Source organism: Dunckerocampus dactyliophorus, chromosome 11 (genome assembly GCF_027744805.1).
Source record: "Dunckerocampus dactyliophorus isolate RoL2022-P2 chromosome 11, RoL_Ddac_1.1, whole genome shotgun sequence".
In the NCBI taxonomy this organism is placed as follows: Eukaryota; Metazoa; Chordata; class Actinopteri; order Syngnathiformes; family Syngnathidae; genus Dunckerocampus; species Dunckerocampus dactyliophorus.
The window spans coordinates 24,865,479-24,883,318 of NC_072829.1; the positions used below are offsets into that span (position 1 = coordinate 24,865,479).

General features: G+C 39.6%; 1 protein-coding gene across 3 annotated transcripts in view; it reads left to right on the plus strand.

Annotated features, from left to right (window-relative positions):
• Nucleotides 1-4,651: 4,651 nt before the first annotated feature.
• Nucleotides 4,652-17,840, plus strand: part of nr3c1 (nuclear receptor subfamily 3, group C, member 1 (glucocorticoid receptor)) — a 33,680-nt gene continuing 20,491 nt past the window's right edge. Inside the window, exons 1-4 of one of the 3 annotated variants that reach the window (XM_054791469.1) lie at nt 4,652-4,981; nt 6,256-7,450; nt 7,542-7,666; nt 8,188-9,323. In XM_054791469.1, the coding sequence (XP_054647444.1) occupies nt 7,643-7,666; nt 8,188-9,323 (1,160 nt within the window). In that variant the 5' untranslated portion in view covers nt 4,652-4,981; nt 6,256-7,450; nt 7,542-7,642. Of the gene's footprint in view, nt 4,982-6,255; nt 7,667-8,187; nt 9,324-17,840 lie in introns of all 3 variants that reach the window. The other 2 variants (XM_054791468.1, XM_054791470.1) reach the window with 2 other exon arrangements.

Genomic DNA, 17,840 nt, shown 5'->3' on the forward strand with positions numbered 1-17,840 from the left:
TTGAACAGGTGCAGCGTTAGAGTGTGTATGTGAAAAGTGGATAAAGAACACAGTGGAGGAGTGAATGAGCACACACTCGTTAACATTAAAGCTAAAGCTAAAGACACATAAAACAGCATGTTCCCAGTAGGGCTTGCTAAAAGCACTTTTAAACGGTCTACATTCCAGCATCAAGGCTAGATTTTGGCTGACACACTTCCAATGCACCATCGTAGGACCTCTGAGACCAATTTAAAATTGTTGTAAAATAGCACAATATGGGATTTTTAAACTACTTTTTTGCTTTGTTGTAGAAGGACACAATGTATCCCACCGGATGTCTTTACGCAGGGGAGTCCAAAATGCGGCCCGGGGCTCGTTTGTGGCGCTCGGGTGTTTTTTTACTGGCCCGCGGCACATTCTAAAAATAGAATTTAACAAGAAACTAAAAAAAATGTGTACAATAAAGTCAAACTATTAAGAGAAAAAAGTTGTAATTTTATGAGAATAAGGTCGTAATACTATGAGGAAAAATAACACCATTTTAGTAGCATAAAGTTGAAACTTAAAAAAAAGTCGTCATATTATTAAAAACAAACAAAGCAACAAATAAAGTTGTAATTTTTTGGAAAATTAGGCTGTGGAAAAAGTTATAATTTTACGAAAATAAAGCCAAAATATTAGGGGAATAAAGTCATAATTATGAGAAAAAGGTTGCATTCTAACGAGAATGAAAGTCACAATTTTACAAGAATAAACTCGTAATATTATGAAAAAAGAATAACATCATTTTAGTAGCACAGAGTTTAAACATTAAAGAAAAATACATAATTTTTTAAAAAGTTGTAAGAGTATGAGAAACAAATGAAATACAATAAAGTTTCATTTTTTGGAAAATTAGGTTGGGGAAGAAAGTGAAATATTACGGCAATAAAGTCATAATTATGAGAAGAAAATTTACAAGAAGAAAGTTGAAATAGATGGAAAAATGTAAAAATAAATAAATAAATAAATAACAGCAGAAAAAAACAGCTGTAATTTTTACAACAACAAAGTCAAAATATCAAAAGAAAAAGGTTGCATTCTAAGGAGAAAGAAAGTCACAAATTTACGGGAATAAACCTGTGATATTATGAGTAAGAATAACGTTATTTTAGTTGATAAATATTAAAGAAAAATACATATATTTTGTTTAAAAGTCGTAACATTATGAGAAACAAATGAAACAATAAAATTGCAATTTTTGGAAAATTAGGTTGGGGAAAAAAGTGAAATATTATGGGAATAAAGTCATAATATTACAAAAACATAATTTGTGATGATTATTTAAGAAGAAAGTTGAAATATTTTGAAAATTAAAAAAAAAAAGAGAAAAAATAACAAAGTAGTAGTAGTAGTAAGTAGTAGTAAAAATAATAAGCTTTTTCACCTCAATCACAAAGCTGAGATGCAGTTTTTTCTTGAAATATATACTTATGTAACTTCTTAGCATATATTGCATCCTTTCAGTTTTCAGCATGTGGTCCTTGGTGGACAAAGTTTGGACAAATCTGTCTTAAGGATTTGTTTTCATGCATACAGAAGTGGATGGAAGCACAATAAGAGTGCGCTACCTAGCGGTGAAAATGATAACTTACACTTTTATAAGCTATCATGCAAAAACAAAAACAAAAAATCAAAAATTCATCCAAATTGTAGAAATGTTGAGCTCTTAGGTGTTGGTGTAAACAAAGCAAAGCAGCTGGATTTGAAGGACTATAAATCCAACATATGAAAGAATACAATCATTGCCTCTCAGACTGCAAATGAAGAATTGTCCACGAAGCTGCCGTATTAGAACGGCACAGAGTGAAGGTTCATCGTACATCTGGGATTTGTTTCTGAACTAAGCCTTAAAGACAATTCAAATGTGCATCTTTTTTTTCGTTCCATCAGATGAATTGGATTTTTGAAAAAACAAAAACAAAGGGAGGGACAAACCTGAGTCATATTATTCTGGATTATGGTGGCAGGATTACTCATGGGACTGTGTTATTGCTTGGGGCCTTCTCTAATAGAATTTGCCATCAATAAACTTTACATTGTGTGGGGAGGAAAGAGAGTTCGTTAAACTCGATCTTTTATTGATCCTTTACAGGAAATGATCTTGTTTTTTCCTGCAATGTGCATGTTTAGTACGACAGAGTATTCGGACCACATTGAAAGAAAAACAATAATCAGCGATTTCGAGAATGAAACAGTGAATTCATGAGAAAAAAGTCTTACATTTACGAGAAAAAAAAGTCGGAATATTACGAGAGTAAAGTCATAAATTTACGACTTTATTCCCGTAAATCTACGAGAAAATGGTCATGAATTTACGAGGAAAAAAGGCGTAATATTGCGAGAGCCATGTTGTAAATTTACAAAAAAAAAATGTCATACAATTACGGGAATAAAGTCGTCAATTTATGAGAAAAAGGTCATAAATTTACAAGAAAAAAGGCGTAATATTACGAGAGTCAAGTCGTAAATTTCCGATAAAAAAATGTCGTAAATTTACAGGAATAATGTCGTAAATTTACGAGAAAAAAGTCATGAATTTACAACAAAAATGTGATAATATTACGAGAGTCATTTCGTAAATTTACGATAAAAATGTTTTATAAATTTACGGGAATAACCTCGTAAATTAACGAGAAAAAAGTCATAAATTTACAAGAAAAAATGTTGTAAATTTACGAGAATAAAGTCGTAAATTTACGAGGAAAAGGTCTTAAATTTATGAGAAAAAAAGACGTAATATTACAAGAGTCAAGTCGTAAATTTACGATAAAAAATGTCATAAATTTACAAAAGTAAAGTCGTAAATTTACGATAAAAATGTCGTAAATTTACGAGTAAAAAGGCGTAATATTACGAGAGTCGTGTCGGAAATTTACGATAAAAAATGTCATAAATTTACGGGAATAAAGTCGTACATTTACGAGAAAAAAAGGCATGAATTTCCAAGAATAAAGTCGTAAATTTCCGAGAATGAAGTGGTAATATTACGTGTCATACGTGTCAGAGGGAAAACAGAGCATAGCTCTTCAGGAAGAAAGGAAACTTTCCTCTTGCTTAAGGCGAGCTTTTACTTATTCAGTAACGTGGCAGCAAAACACAGCAGTTGAGCACAAATAGATTAGCATGTGTAGCCCTTCTCACTTCCACCTTCCTTACCCTCCACATACCCAAGGCCAAAGGTCACATAAGTCTCAGGCAAAGCCTGTAACATAAAGCTGCGAGTTTTTTCTCGTAAATTGACAGCTTTATACTCGTAATATTACTATTTTTTTCCTGTAAATTTACGACTTTGTTCTCGAAATCCCCGATTTTTTTTTTTTTTTCAATGTGGCCCGCATACTCCGTCGTATGTTTCGAGCTGTGTTGTAAAAGCAGAGGTTTCTATTGCCACAGTGCTGATGATGGCGGCGCACCCTTGACTCCTGGTTTTGAGGAGGCAGCGGTCACGCTTTGCCCTGTTAATTCCGAGTACATTGTGCTGGAGAAGGGTTGCTAAGCAGCCACAGGGGACTGAGTGGGATTGAAACAGTCGGGATTTAGAGCAACACCACTATGCAGTTTTGTGTGCTGCAGGTTTTTATGCTGGTATTTGAGGAAAGGCGGTTATTATTGAGGATTGTTTCATCTTATTCTGCAAAGCAATGTGTGCCCAGTGCTGTTCTTCAATTAATATTTACAATTTAGCTACATTTGTTTGACAAATCAATGCATTTCACTTGTAGAAACACTATTGAGCCCCATATGCGCGACTGACTGCAAATGTAAAATGCAGGTTTCTCATTCGTCTTCATTTAAAAATAATTTCCCTTCCTCTTGTGTTCACCTGATTTCTATGCTGCTCCTCTCAGGTTAGAGTGTATCATTTGGAAGAGGCTGAATTTCATGCAACTTCAGCATGAATAATGTAAGACAATATGGTCCCCACCTGGGAGTGATGTAAGAAAATCTGTGTGCTGTCCATTTTACAGGCTCTTGAATTACAATCCGTAGTGTCGCTTACAAGATGCTGCAGAATAATGGCATATTTTGACACGAGGTCGGCCGGGAGGAAAGAAAAAGCATAAGGCATATATAGAATATGTCTTATAGGTAACAGTCTACATATTTTGCATTGCTTCACACTTAGCAAATGAAGATGTGAGAAAAAAATAAATAGAATCATTGATTTTATTGATTAATCCTGCTGCTGATAATATTACCAACAGCAACAAATTCAACATGGCTTCAACAAGTTAATGACAGATTTTGGTAAAAAAATAAAAATAAAAAACCAAACAAACAAAACAAAACAAAACAAACATGTCATTTATGCCTTCATACATAACATAACAGTAATGTGTCTGTCTGTGGGAGTAAAACAAACAAGGGTTTTCAAAGTGTGAGAGGGTTGCAGCGGCTTGAAAAAAATCTAGAAAAACATCAGTTTCAAACTTGCTAAGCTAACTTCAGTTATATCCAAAGCAAAACTGGATTGATTTGAGCGAGTACACGGAGTAAGCGGAAACCCCCTGATTGAAAGGCTACATCTTCTAACTAAATGCACGAATTACTGTTCAGTACTACTTTATAGGCTGTAGTTACAGATGTTTCCCGACAGATGTCGCTGCAAACTGAAACAAAGCCACTGTGGACTCGCTTGCTTGGTTCTCCATTTTGTATGTTTTGCTTGAAGGTTAGCGCCTGCTTCCCTAATGGATAGCTGTGGAGCACCGTAGCTCAGCTTGTTTACTTTGCAGTTCGTTTTTGCGTTGTATAGTAGAGAGAGAATTTAAATATTCATATGTGTATATGTCACCGAGCAGCTTCAGCGCGGCTTGGTTTCCTCTATTCACCACCAGGAGTACGACGCAAGAGGAATTGACTAATACCGAGTTGACGTGTTGTGGTCGGCCACTTTGAACCATCACCATGTTGAAAGACGATCTGTGGGCTCTCATCAACAAGTCGTCATCTCAAGGTAAATTTAAGTTTTGTTTTTGCTGATTACACACGGGCGCGCTAACGCCATATTCGTGTTACTTTGTGACATTTGAGAGAAAATGTTGGCACATCGTTCACATTGCTACCTGGCTTGGCGACAGCCACGAGTAAGGCTTTGGTAATGTTAAATTTAAGCAGACGTCCAAGTGTCTGTGTACTGTATGTATATTTTAATTTTGTTGTCAGAGCCGTCTTACTCATGCGACATGGCCGCTAGCTGGAGCTAGCTAACGTTGCGATGTGCGGTCACAGGCGCGCGGAGAGCATGCTGGGTAACTTTCACTACAGTAATTCGCCTCTTTGACGTTTAATACAGTGGGGGGAAATAAAGTATTTGCTCCTGTGCTGATTTTTGTTTAAAGCTTACCCCTTTATAAACGGTCCAGATTGTTTTATGTTAGGTTTAGTATAACAGAGAGAATTCAAACAAATCCAGAAAAAATTACGGCCCCTGTCCACGAGGGAACGTTCATATGATTTTTTTTTTTTTGGCGGGTTGAAGAAAAATTCGCGTCCACACTGTGTCATTTTAGTGAATATACTGCTCAAAAAAATAAACATACTAGATCTGAATGAATGAAAAAAAATTTGCACAACAACATATGAAATTGATTGTGTTGCTTCCTAAGTGGACAGTTTGATTTAACAGAAGTGCGATTGACTTGGAGTTACATTGTGTTGTTTAAGTGTTCCCCTTTATTTTTTGGAGCAGCATAGTTGCATCCTGACCAGAACAGATCACTGGGTGAAAACGGTGCAGTACACAAGGCGCACCTACGTGTGGCGCTGTGAACAGACACGCAGATGGAACCACATGACACACCAAACTACAGAAGAAGAAAGAACACAGTCTCGTCTTCCGCGAAGTAGGATTCAGTGTTAAACTGAATATTATCGTAGTTTGATCTGTGAACAAAAGCCACGAGCAGAGGAGCGAATTAAAATTCTAATGAAATTTGAACTTTGAGAGTGTTTAAACAAGAGAGAATTGTGATAAAATGTCAGTGCCTGTCTGAGAACAGTGTGTAAAGTGTATGGTGAGGGGTTTTACAGCCTGAAAGCATATATAATAATTGTACAAAAATATAGTTACTATAGTTAATAACTTCGCGGATTGCACTTATTGTGGGCTATTTTGGGAACCTATCCCCGTGATAAACAAGGGAACACTGTATTTACATTTAAAAAAAAGGAGATTTCCATTCAAGTGATTTTTTTTTTGGGTGGGGGGTCAACTTTGACGTGTCCAAGTGTTCATCAGAGTGACTGCCTGGTGGAAGAAAGTGACTCTGTGCCTGGTGGTTTTGGCGTACAGTGCACTGTAGCGCCTACCTGAGGGAAGGAGTTTGAACAGTTTGTGTCCGGGGTGTGAGTGGTCTGCAGTGATGTTCCCTGCTCGCGACCTGGACCTGGACCTGGACCTGGACCTGGACCTGGACCGACGCAGGTCACGTATGGAGGAAGGTCGGCTCCAATTATTTTTTCTGCAGATTAGATGGTCCTTTGTAGTCTGACATTTGAAAATGCTTAATTTAGGCCAAGAATATGTAGCATTTGGCTTAGGTCTTGTACTGTAGGTGAATTGGGGCTGTCTGTCAAACTGACAAAAGTAATTGTTATATGCATAATGCCAAGCAAAGCCACGCACATACTGTATATCTGCATTACATTTTCAAGCAGTATTCATATTATCTACTGATTGTATGACCTTTAGACATGAAGAGCAGAGAAACAGCCCTAAAGCTGTATGTTTCAGCCTTGGGCTCATATTCAGCATTTCTTTTCCTCCAAATACATTGTGTTTTGGTCTCATCAGACCACATCACATTCTGCCAAGCCTTGTCTGAGTCATTCAGGTGTTGGTTGGCAAACCTCAGGCAGGCCTATACATATGTCTTCTTGAGCAGGACGTCCTTGCAGGCACTGCAGGATGATCCTTACCCCTAAAGGTGAAATCCTGCATAGAAGTCCAGAGTGATATGGTAATGGTTTAATTTATTTTAAACATGCATACAGGCTACACTGGAATGCTTCACATTCCAATGCACAATTCCACATGTTGGAAAAGGAGTTGGAAGAAGCAGAGCTTATTTAATTCTACCCTCTCTCCTTTTCACACCAATTGCTAATATATTTGCTGTGTTCAGCATGTACATTTGCAAAATCTGAAATAACATAAGAAAATCAGGATGTATAACAATGTGTTACAGTAGAGTTAATCACCAATCTGTCGCGATCCACAAGTCGATCTTTGGGTCTTTGCCGGTCTATCGTGAGAATATTAGAAAAAACATTTATTATTACATCAGTGCCCTCACCTCCCGGAGAGTGACCAACAGGCTCCATGGAGGCCAGTCCCCAAAACCCGGCCGAAGGTACCGGCGCACGCACACCGGCTCGCTTGCACAGGTTCACGGCCAAGACCAGGTACCTTGAGTTCAAAAAGGTTGGTGACCACCGCTATAGTACCTTTCTGGTCCAAAAAAAAAAGTGAGTGCTGTTATCTTTCTTCCATTTCTGATTCAATGCGACAATAGTGGTCTTTGTCTCACCAAGCGGTCTCATTTTTGAGACTTGTTGAGACCAGCTCCTCGCATTAAGCCAGTCTTTCACTCCTTGCAACACCACCTCTTCCAGTATGCAAGACAACCAAAGGGAAAGAGTAAGGAGTTCTGTTTCATTTCATTCTTGTATTTAATCTTTTCCTTCCTGTCCTCCCTGTACAGTGAAACATGTTAATTTAGGCCATCTACACCAAAACTTTCCCCAAAACTCGACCTGCGTCAGAGTCTAGCAACAGAACTCAACGCAACCCAGGACCACCTTTGATTAGTTGAGTTTAGAAGTGTTTTACTAAAGGGACAGGACAAATTTGTGTGCTTCATGGACACATAACTAGTCTGTGGTTGGTACATCCTCAAATACTTTTCTCTCAATCAAATAAAATTGAACTGATCATCTTTATTTGCTTTTTGTGGATTTTTTTTACATTCTGTCTCTCTTGATTAGAATAAATTTAGCATAAAATTTCTGGTCTGTTCATATTTTTTTCTTTGTAAGAGCTTAAACAAAACCAGCACGGGATCAAATACATACAAAGCATGTCAAATAGAAATGTCTCCATATGTGCAGAGCCTGCTAACTAACTGTTACCCTCTGTTTGCCCTCTCTCCATGCCAAAAGATGGACCAAGGTGAAGTAAAGATAACATTCAGAAGAGATGACCAATCAGGCAAATTGGTCTACACCGAATTCGCAGAGTGGGGAGATCCCTTGAAAGTGGCCCCTCGCAGTGCCATCAGTTCTGCCGCCTCTGTTCTTCACCCATCCGACCAGTCAATGCAGCCTGGACAGTCTAACGGCCTCAACAGCATCCCTGCTCCAATAGACGTCACCTCCTCCTCCATCACTGCCACTGTAAGCCCCTTGCAAGAAGGTCCACAGCAACAAGGCCCGACCAAAGATCAGAGGCCGATCTCATCCAGTCGGCAAAACCCAGGGGTGAACTTGGCGCAGCTCGGGGGCAGAATAGCACACTTAACCCCGTCTTCCATGGATTCTCTCATTGGGGGATCAGATCCTAACTTTTTCTCAATGAAAACTGAGGATTTGTCGCTGGATAAAGTAGGTCATGATCCCATTGACTTGGATCATGCCTTTGAACACATTGGGAAAGACATCGACATGAGCCAGAAATTATTCGGCGATAACACTCTGGATCTGCTCACTGACTTTGAGCTCACCGGCTCACCTTCAGATTTTTATGTTGGAGATGACGCCTTCTTGTCCACTCTGGCAGATGAAGCTATACTCGTGGATGTCGGTTCAGAGAGGGAAATCAAGCCTCTTGCCACAGAGATTGCTAACGGCAGTGGCTCACTCGCTCTCAATGGTAACAGCTGTGTGGCCAGTCCTGATCAGTCCAGCTCATGCATATCCAGTACTGCCACCCTGACCCCTACAGCCACTTTGGTGAAGAAAGAAAAAGATGGCGACTTCATTCAGCTCTGCACCCAAGGTGTTATCAAAAAAGAGAAGATGTCTGGCAGCCAGACTTACTGCCAAATAAGCAGCACCACATCCACAGACCTGCCCACCTCTAGCCCCATCTCCATCTGTGGGGTGAGCACCTCGGGAGGTCAGAGCTTCCACTTTGGACTCAGCACACAACAGCAGAAGGATCAGAAGTCGGTGGCCTGCCAGTATCTTCCTGTCAGTGCAGGCTGGAGCAGAGCCCAGACCCCTGGACAAGTGTCAAGCTTGCATCAGGCCTCTGATGCGTTCCCAAGCACCCTCAGCTACCAGACCAGCTTTACCAGGTAGGACAAGTTGGCAGAGCTGAACTGTATTCATTTGTGTTTCTGACCTTTCTTTTTATATCACTGTCACTCATTTGTATTGATTGGTCTTCCCTTTCAATACAAGTCACTTTCCAGAAAGAACATGAAAACATGACGGAAAGCCTCAAAGCACTTCATATTCAACATATTTGCAGAGTCATGGATTGATAAGATATGTAGTTTTTGTAGTACTAGTATTACGTAGTTTTGAAGTCCTGTTTCTGTTTCTATTTCTTGGCATTTTGACTGTGACAGTAATGCCTACATGAGATGATTACCTTTGCGTCTCTTTGGATGCAAGGTTTATGCATAATTTACACAGCAGTAGCTTTATCCCCGTGAGCGCAAGGAATTACAAATGTCAGGCTTCAAAGAGCATTTTGCCATTAATTAAATTTTGTCCTCACAGTTTTTGACAGCTCGTGGCCTTATGTGTGATAGTTCCATAGTTAGTTAAAGTGGCTTAAATTTGAGCTTGAGCGATATATCGGGCCGATTATGACATATCACCGATTAATCAATATTGGTGAAAATGTAGCCGATGTATAACTTTTTGCTGCGCTGAGACGCAGTCGCTCCGTCCCTGTGTGTCAGTCTGCTTGCTGCCTGTACCTGGCCCCTCCTTCTCGCTCACAGAGCAGCGCTCTTGCTCTGCCGCTCGCTCTCGCTCAGTCCGCTGTAGGTAGAGGCGACTTGAACACGAAAAGAAAGTGCATTTATTTTACAGCATGGTAGGCTGTGAATTCATAAAACAATGTAATACGACACTTTAGTGCCACGATGTCAGGGCCCGTCAAGGAGAACATTCTAGTTTTCGCGCAGGTTGCAGAAAGCGTATTACAGCGCTTTGACGTTGGATAAGTTGCTGTTAATTCACATGTCCACCATTATCTATCTAATACGGTACAATGTTTTAAATGAAATGCAGATATACACAGCATGACCAACAATATTGTTTGGCTTTTGTAACAAACATCTGTGAGTCAGGTCCCTAATCCAATAAAAATCCATCTAATAAAAGATAAAACTGGAAAAAATGGCCGTGCAAAATACTTTTAGGGTAGGACTAATCATTTGACAGGGTTATAGAGCAATTTGTGGTGTGATTTGGAATATATAAATTTTTTTTAACAAACTCTTTTTCTCTTTACATTTTTTAGAATTCAGTTTTTTACCTTTTCCACTTATTTTACCATCACAGAGTGTGTGCTATTTGGCTTGGTGGATAAAATGCAAAAATCCTTACATGCAGTGGCATGGCCCATTTTGTCCAGTAATTGAGAAATGGATGTAGCTTAGCTAACTTTTCTAAAGGGATGTCAGCCTCAGCACATATTGCTACAAAATCTCCAACAAACTGTAATGCCCGTGCTTGTGATTAAGGAAGATGCAGTTGATGTAGCTAAGTGGCAACCAGCTTTGAGGCACATTACTGCACCTACCATGTTGCAGTGTGGCTGAGAGTTTTGAACGTGATACGGCAACCGGATTGGCCTGATCTGGTGGCGGAAGCCGATATGATCCGATCTTCACAAATACAATGGATCGGCAGCCGATCCCGATCTTGAGGATCGGATCAGGACATTCCTAATTCACAAGTTAATGTCTTCATTCAAATCATTTCTGACATTAGCCTATGTATTATCACTTTCAGCCCAGTGCAGGCACTTGTATTTATTTAAAAATGGTCAACTATAGTATCTAGGCTAATGACCAAAATGCACTAAATGTATATGTTTTCATTTGACAGGCAGAAGGGAAGAGTAAAGTGTGGAGGCTTTGCATTAAATGTAACATTTGCAGTGTGCAAGTTATATATCAGGTTTTTTTCACCCCACAATATCGGTATCGGCCCCCAAAAATCCAATATTGGCCGGGCTCTAGCTTAAATGGCTTTTTCCTCCACATCTAGAGTGGAGCAATCATACATGAGTCTGAGTGTTCTGCAAAGTGATAGCACTAATTGAAACACCTTAAGCCTTAATTGCCTGTAATAACGTGCCATTATCTTGACATATAAACACACCTCATCATGGTCATGCTAATGTGTAACTCTACTCATTGTGAAGAAGCCCTCTCACAAAGGCAGTTATCAGCGGGTTGTGTTACACTGTTACCTTGGTGATGGAGCTGTATTTAAAGTCCAGACAAAATGCTGTGGGTGAAAGCCTCTGCTAGCCAGTTAACCCTCTCAAACCTGGACAAGCATGTTCACTGCCTTGACAAATACCAGTGTGATTCCTGTAGAGCTGCAATAATTCATCGCTGATTCGATGATTAATTGATTATCCAATTAATCGACAACTGCTTTGGTATTCGATTCTTTGGTTTTTTTTAATTATAAATGTAAAAATATCCTGTGATTTCAGTCTCCTAAATGTGAATCATTTTTAATTTCTTTAGTCTTCCATGAAAGCAGACCTATGATCGTTGCGTTTTAGGCAAAACTAAATATTTACACACATCAGTTTTGAGTTTGGAAAACAGTGATTGACATTTTTGCTTCTTTTCTGATATTTTGTAGACCAAACCACTAACTGTGTTTGGTTCATATTGATTTGGTCGTTCTAGGGTCTAACTGATGACTCCGTTAATCGGAACAGCAAGATTGAAAGTTGACTAAGAAAATAATGTTTAGTTGCAGCCCTAGATCGTAGACCTTCCTGTCCAAACTAGACACCACTGTTGTGTAAAATTTTACTTTGTTTTCAATCTGCTGGCCCTGCTCTGTGTGCCACTCGGGGGGCCTCATTAGGCTCTTTTGGGAAGGTTGCTTGGATCCTCCAGTTGCATAATGCCAAAAATAACCCTGAGATGGGAGCAGATCTGCCAAGACATTTCGTTCCACAGAAAAGGTAAATGAAGTACAGGTTTTTATGGTTCCAGTCAGGCCAGGAGGAACGCCCTGCGTGACAGTGTGGGCCACCACAAATAAAGGAATGCACGGGAAACACCGATGCAGATTCAGCTCCACCAGTCACTCCGTGTGAAGTCATGGCATCAGTTAGTGAGTGGTTCAACTGCTTGACTGATGTGTGGTGTAATTAGGTGTCTTTTTTTCTTTTTTCCATTCATGGTGGAATCTTTAGTTGACTGAGTTATTTCAAAACTTTTTTACCCTTTGGTGGTACATGAAATTAAAATAGTTAGTTCCAGAGTGCATTTTTTGTCATAAAAATGGACAGCACAGGCAATGATTCAAATTCAACATTCATATCTCCATAAATGTAAAAATAAGAACCATGGTATAATAAAACTAAATTAATAGGGCTCGCTGAATGCATGCATGAATGTATAATGGACGTTTGATTTTGTGATTGCTGTGCAGAGAAGATGAACTCTTTCAATACCCAAGACGTGTTAATACGTTTTTATAATCCCGAATGCCCGATCCCCGCAACATATCTATACGTCTTTTCATTTTTTGGTGTGACAGGCAAAAAGAGGTGATGATGCAACTCTGCATTAATGAGTTAATGTGTGTGTGTGTGTGTGTGTGTGTGTGTGTGTGTGTGTGTGCCTGAGAGGTGAGTCTCTTCACGTTAATACTAAACAGCTGACTTGCTGAAGTGCAGTATTTTGAAGTATATTGCATTGTTCTCCTAATATTAGTGATGCCGGGACAGAGATACCACTTTCATTGCCAGACTATGATGCACAGCTGGACTGCCACATTTTTGTGCACCTTTATTTTGTCTTCATTTGGTTTGGTTTTCAGATTGCACTGTATTTGATAGCACAATATGCGATTGATACTTAAATGGCTGAACTCCTGCTGATTCGTCCCACTCAGTCTCAGAAAGTCCTGTATGAGCCCCCGATGATGCCCACTCGCGTGGACTGGCAGCTCAATCTTCTCTTTAATTTTCCAGTCAGTGAGTGTTCATTTTACGCAGCCTGGTTCAATGGTCTGAGTCAGTTATTATGATATGAGTCAGTCCTTTGGCACAAACAGTTTCTTCTCACGCAGGGAAGGTTGCTTTACCTAAAACACTCCACCCAGTTTCGGTAGCTGTTGATGGTACAGTCAGTGTTTTATGTGGCTACAGTGTCTTGCACTAAAATGCAGAAAACAGAAAATGCAGCAACATCATGCCTCTCACTGTTAATAAGTGAGCTCATTTATTCTGCGCATGTTATGTAACGTCTTGTTTTTAACATGGCATTTCCTTTTAATGGGTAGTGTTTGTGGTGGTTGTGTCCCCTTCATCTGCCTTCATCATAAGTAATATAATTTTTACTCATGTAGAAAAGTGTTATTCCTAATCAACACATTCTGGGTGTGGAATTTCCTGTGGGCTGTTGACTCACTTGTGTGTGTGAATGGAGAGCATTGTTTGTATTCATCTCATTGAACTGTGTAGTTCCCAGATCCCAGATGCAGACACGTCAGTGTTTTGTAGTCTCCAATTTCTTGGGCTTTCCTCATATTCACAATTTCAGTGTATTTAACGATAAGTGGCTGTTCGTTGCATCCCAAAAAAGAGGGCTTGAATAACTCACATGCTGACAAGTTTGTGTCGCAGTAGTCAGAATAATATCCTCCCTTATTCCTGGGATTTTGATGCAACCTTTTATCATAGTTTCTTTGAGGATGTTGCAACAGAAAATTGAAAATCACTATGTCGCATCTTTAAAACAAACATTATTTGTGAGTCAGATGTATCTAATTGTATTAAAATCACAAATAGTACTGAACATTGTGTAAATATTTACACAATGTCCATCAAAGTTTGTATGAGCACCGCACACAGCTCTATAGTATAAACAGTATAACATTAGCAGCAGTGCTTGGAGTGTTATCACACAGGTGGTCTAATAATAGAAGGTCAGTTGAAAGTCATTTGTTTATTATTGTTCAGTGTTGTATACTGGATATTTAAAGCTTACAAAATGAAGGTATCCTAATTTTTTCACTTGCGTGGAAAATCTCGTTTGTGGTGGTGCCCTCTATGAGTTGCCATGCCACCATATGTGCACTTCAGCTATCCTTACAGTATTATAATTATTAGACAAGTCCTGCCCGTGCTTCCAAAACAATGTTTTAGTGGATGATGGACATGTTTTTCAATCGGTTGTGCTGTCAGATTTTACAGGCATACGCTGTGTTGACGCTGTGTTGAAGTATACAGTGGGTGTTTCAGTGTTTCATATACATTCATTTATTTGTGGCGACCTGCCACAAATTAATTTTGACTGCTACAGATCGATTTTGCACTACCTGTTAAGAACTTGCCATGTTTATGCACATTTATACAGAGACTCTTATTTTGAAACCTTTTAATTTGAAAGTGTCGCTTCCGCTTCCAGTTTGTGCGTGTGTTGCAATCGGTAATGCTATTCCCTCAGCTGCTTTTTATGATCTATTGTTGCAGAAGTCATTGCTAATGTAAGTTTTCTCACGGTTTAAGAGACTCAGGAGTAGAATAGTTAGCTCACACAAACTCCATGTGGCGTCCTAATTATTTCATATGACTAATATGCAGTAGTCTCTTACCTCGTCACCTCTGTGGCTTTCAGCCAGTGACAAACACCCTCACTGCCACCATATCTTTGAGCTGCTTTTTATATCACCTCGTGTGATTTAGTTGGTGTGTGAGCCACCTAGTCTATTATGCATGAGTGTGTGGGTGTGCGCGTGCGCGTTTGTCTGTGCGTGTGTGTTCACAGGCAGCCAGGCGGAACCACACAGTACTGCCTGCCGCGAAGCTTTTCACTTCTCTGACCTACTTTTTCCTTCCCGCCTGCCCGCAGCTGGCGCCGAGTGAACGCACCAGATCAAATGCCAGCCATTCCACTCACTACTGCACTGTTACCGCATCACCCCCAAAACCACAGTGAAGCATTTTTCACACCAGGCTTTAGTTAGTGACACTAAAGAGAGAGCTTGGAGAAACTCTCCGTATCGAGGCATGCTGTGCTCAAGCTCCTCGCCTTACAATTGTTTTTGCATGTGCCGAGTCAGCATACTTGAGGAGGTAGGTCCTCCAGCGAAAGCTATGACAGCAGCAGGACTGCAATTCACTTTGATGGCAGGAATCCTCCTCCCACCTACACGCACACAGTCTCAATGTGTACCAATTATGCTAACTAATATAGAAAGCCAAGTCCTTTGGGGTTGTTTGTCTTGTCTTCAGCCATTACTTAACAGAGTTTTTCCTGCTTGGGGCTACAGAATGTTGCTACGACTTAAATATGCATGTTGGCACATCACATAAGAAATGGTAATGGCTCTGGTTTATTTTTTGAAGTTTATTTTAAGTGCTTTAAAAAAAAAACTAAGGAAAACCTAAGAGAAAACAGATAAAAACAGCACACAACATAATAAAGTGGAATAAAATAAAAAGGGTCCTAAATAGATGTGTTTGAGTCTGGATTTAAAAAAAGGAAGAGAGTCTATGATACGGACGCTCGGTGGGAGTGAGTTACAAAGTTTGGGAGCAGGGCAGCTGAAAGCCCTTCAATCCGTGGTTCGACACAACGCAATATACAGTATGTTTTTTGCCAGTTTATTACAAGAAGATTTGTGTGAGAAAATGTTTTCTGTTCTTTTTCTTCCAGTTGTCATAATGCCACACTGTCCTCACTCTAGCCTCACGCCACAGTGTTGCTATATGACGGAAGGGTGCCAAAAAGTCTTACTACTTGTATTTGGATCAGTTGCCAACCACACTTGTTACCAAAGTGTGAGGCGGGCCTTTCCTCGTAGGCACCAGAAGACTTCAGGAGAGGCAGAGCACCTTGAGGAAAATGAAGAAAAACATATTTTTCAAACCATCTGCGCTAACTTCAATTACTTTTTAGTTGATTTTAGATTTCTGTAAAAACAAGGTCTGTGTTTAACAGAAAACAATTGAAAATATGCTCCGGAAAATCTGTTTTCAAGGTAGGGCCCCCATATTCTGTGTGGGGAGCCTGACTGTACAACACATTGAAAACCCCTGCAATGACTGAACTGAGCTCTTCTCCTTCTTGTAAACAGAGCTTCAGACCCGAATGAGCGCAGTGGTTGTTTTGATGAGACAAACCAATTGAAAACTGTAATTGCCACAGTGCATTATTGTCTGATAGCCCAACCTCTGTACAAAATTGGACTTCTCCCAGCAAAATAGGAGCTGTGTTGTTCTGCATGTGAGAGTAATGCAGAGCATGCAAACCAGTTCCTATTTCTATTTTTGTGGCTCTTAACTCTGGGAAGGAGCACATCCTCCTGTCTCTTCTCTGCTCTCCTTTGCATGCACACTGTTCAAACTCAACTACACTGTTTGTGCCATTATTGACTCATAGGGGTATCAGTGTGAGTGACAGCAGTGACACCAACCATCCCATATTGAGCTTGTAGCACCTCATCAGACTTGTGATCTTGTCCTGTGTTAAAGTGACACGGAGGATTTTGTAGTTGTGATGTTAAAATATAGTTATTACAATTTGGGAGTCTACTGATCTATGTGAAAAAGGCTGCATATTGATTGATTTTGCAAATCTTTTGCATCCAAACTTTAAGGATTTAGGAGTAATAAATTAATTGGAGGCTAACTAGTTAGCTCGGTAGCTTGCTCTGCTTTAAGCAGTGGCTGTCCATTAATGTCCCTGCAAAAATCCCTTTTATAACTTCTATAAACTACTAAACTAATCATAAAACAGTTACATTTATACTGTACTTATATTAAGGCACTCAACAATAATTCAATCAATAGACAATCAATGCAAACAGTTATTCTAAAGTCTACTTGTAATATTTATTTACCCACTCAGTAAATTCATTTTTGCCTACAAAACAATTAACCGTGTCAAACTGCAACTGCATTTCAAATCAAAAGCAATTAGAGCTTATATATATTTTGCAGGTAACTTGGAAAAATGTTTCTTTTTTTCCATAGTGGCATCAAAAAACATGCCCTAGCCTACTAACAGTCAAATATCTGTAATTGTGTTTTCAAAGGAGCGTGTTTTAATAAAGTGTTTTGTACAGTTTCACCTAAATTCTATTGCCCTATCACGATATGCTTGTTGCTGATGCAATCTAGTCGCAACTCGCAAAATTGAGATCAACAATCTGGAACAGGCTGCAACGCGTCATGCAATACAAAAACATAGCTGAAAGTAAACAGGAGGAGGTAGTGGGAAAAAAAACGGTGTAACAATGATCATTTAGACTAATGGGGCTGTCTGTGAATGTAACATTGTTGCAACTCCATTCAGTAGGGGCGGGATGGAGTGTAACTTCGCACACACCCCATCTCTGCCAGAGGATTAATGACGTAGCAGGAGTGATCAGTGTTGCCAACTTGGCGAGCTTTTGTTGCAGAGGAGCTAGTCAGACGCAAACTTCAGCGTGCTTAAGGAAGTACTCTTCATTTGCAGCTATCATATTGTAGCCACATTTTACTACACAAAAGAACAGGAGGTCACTGATCCGAACATCCACCTTCCTCGTGGTCGAACAACAACAACAAAGTTAACACATATGGAACACACAAAACTACAGAAGCACTC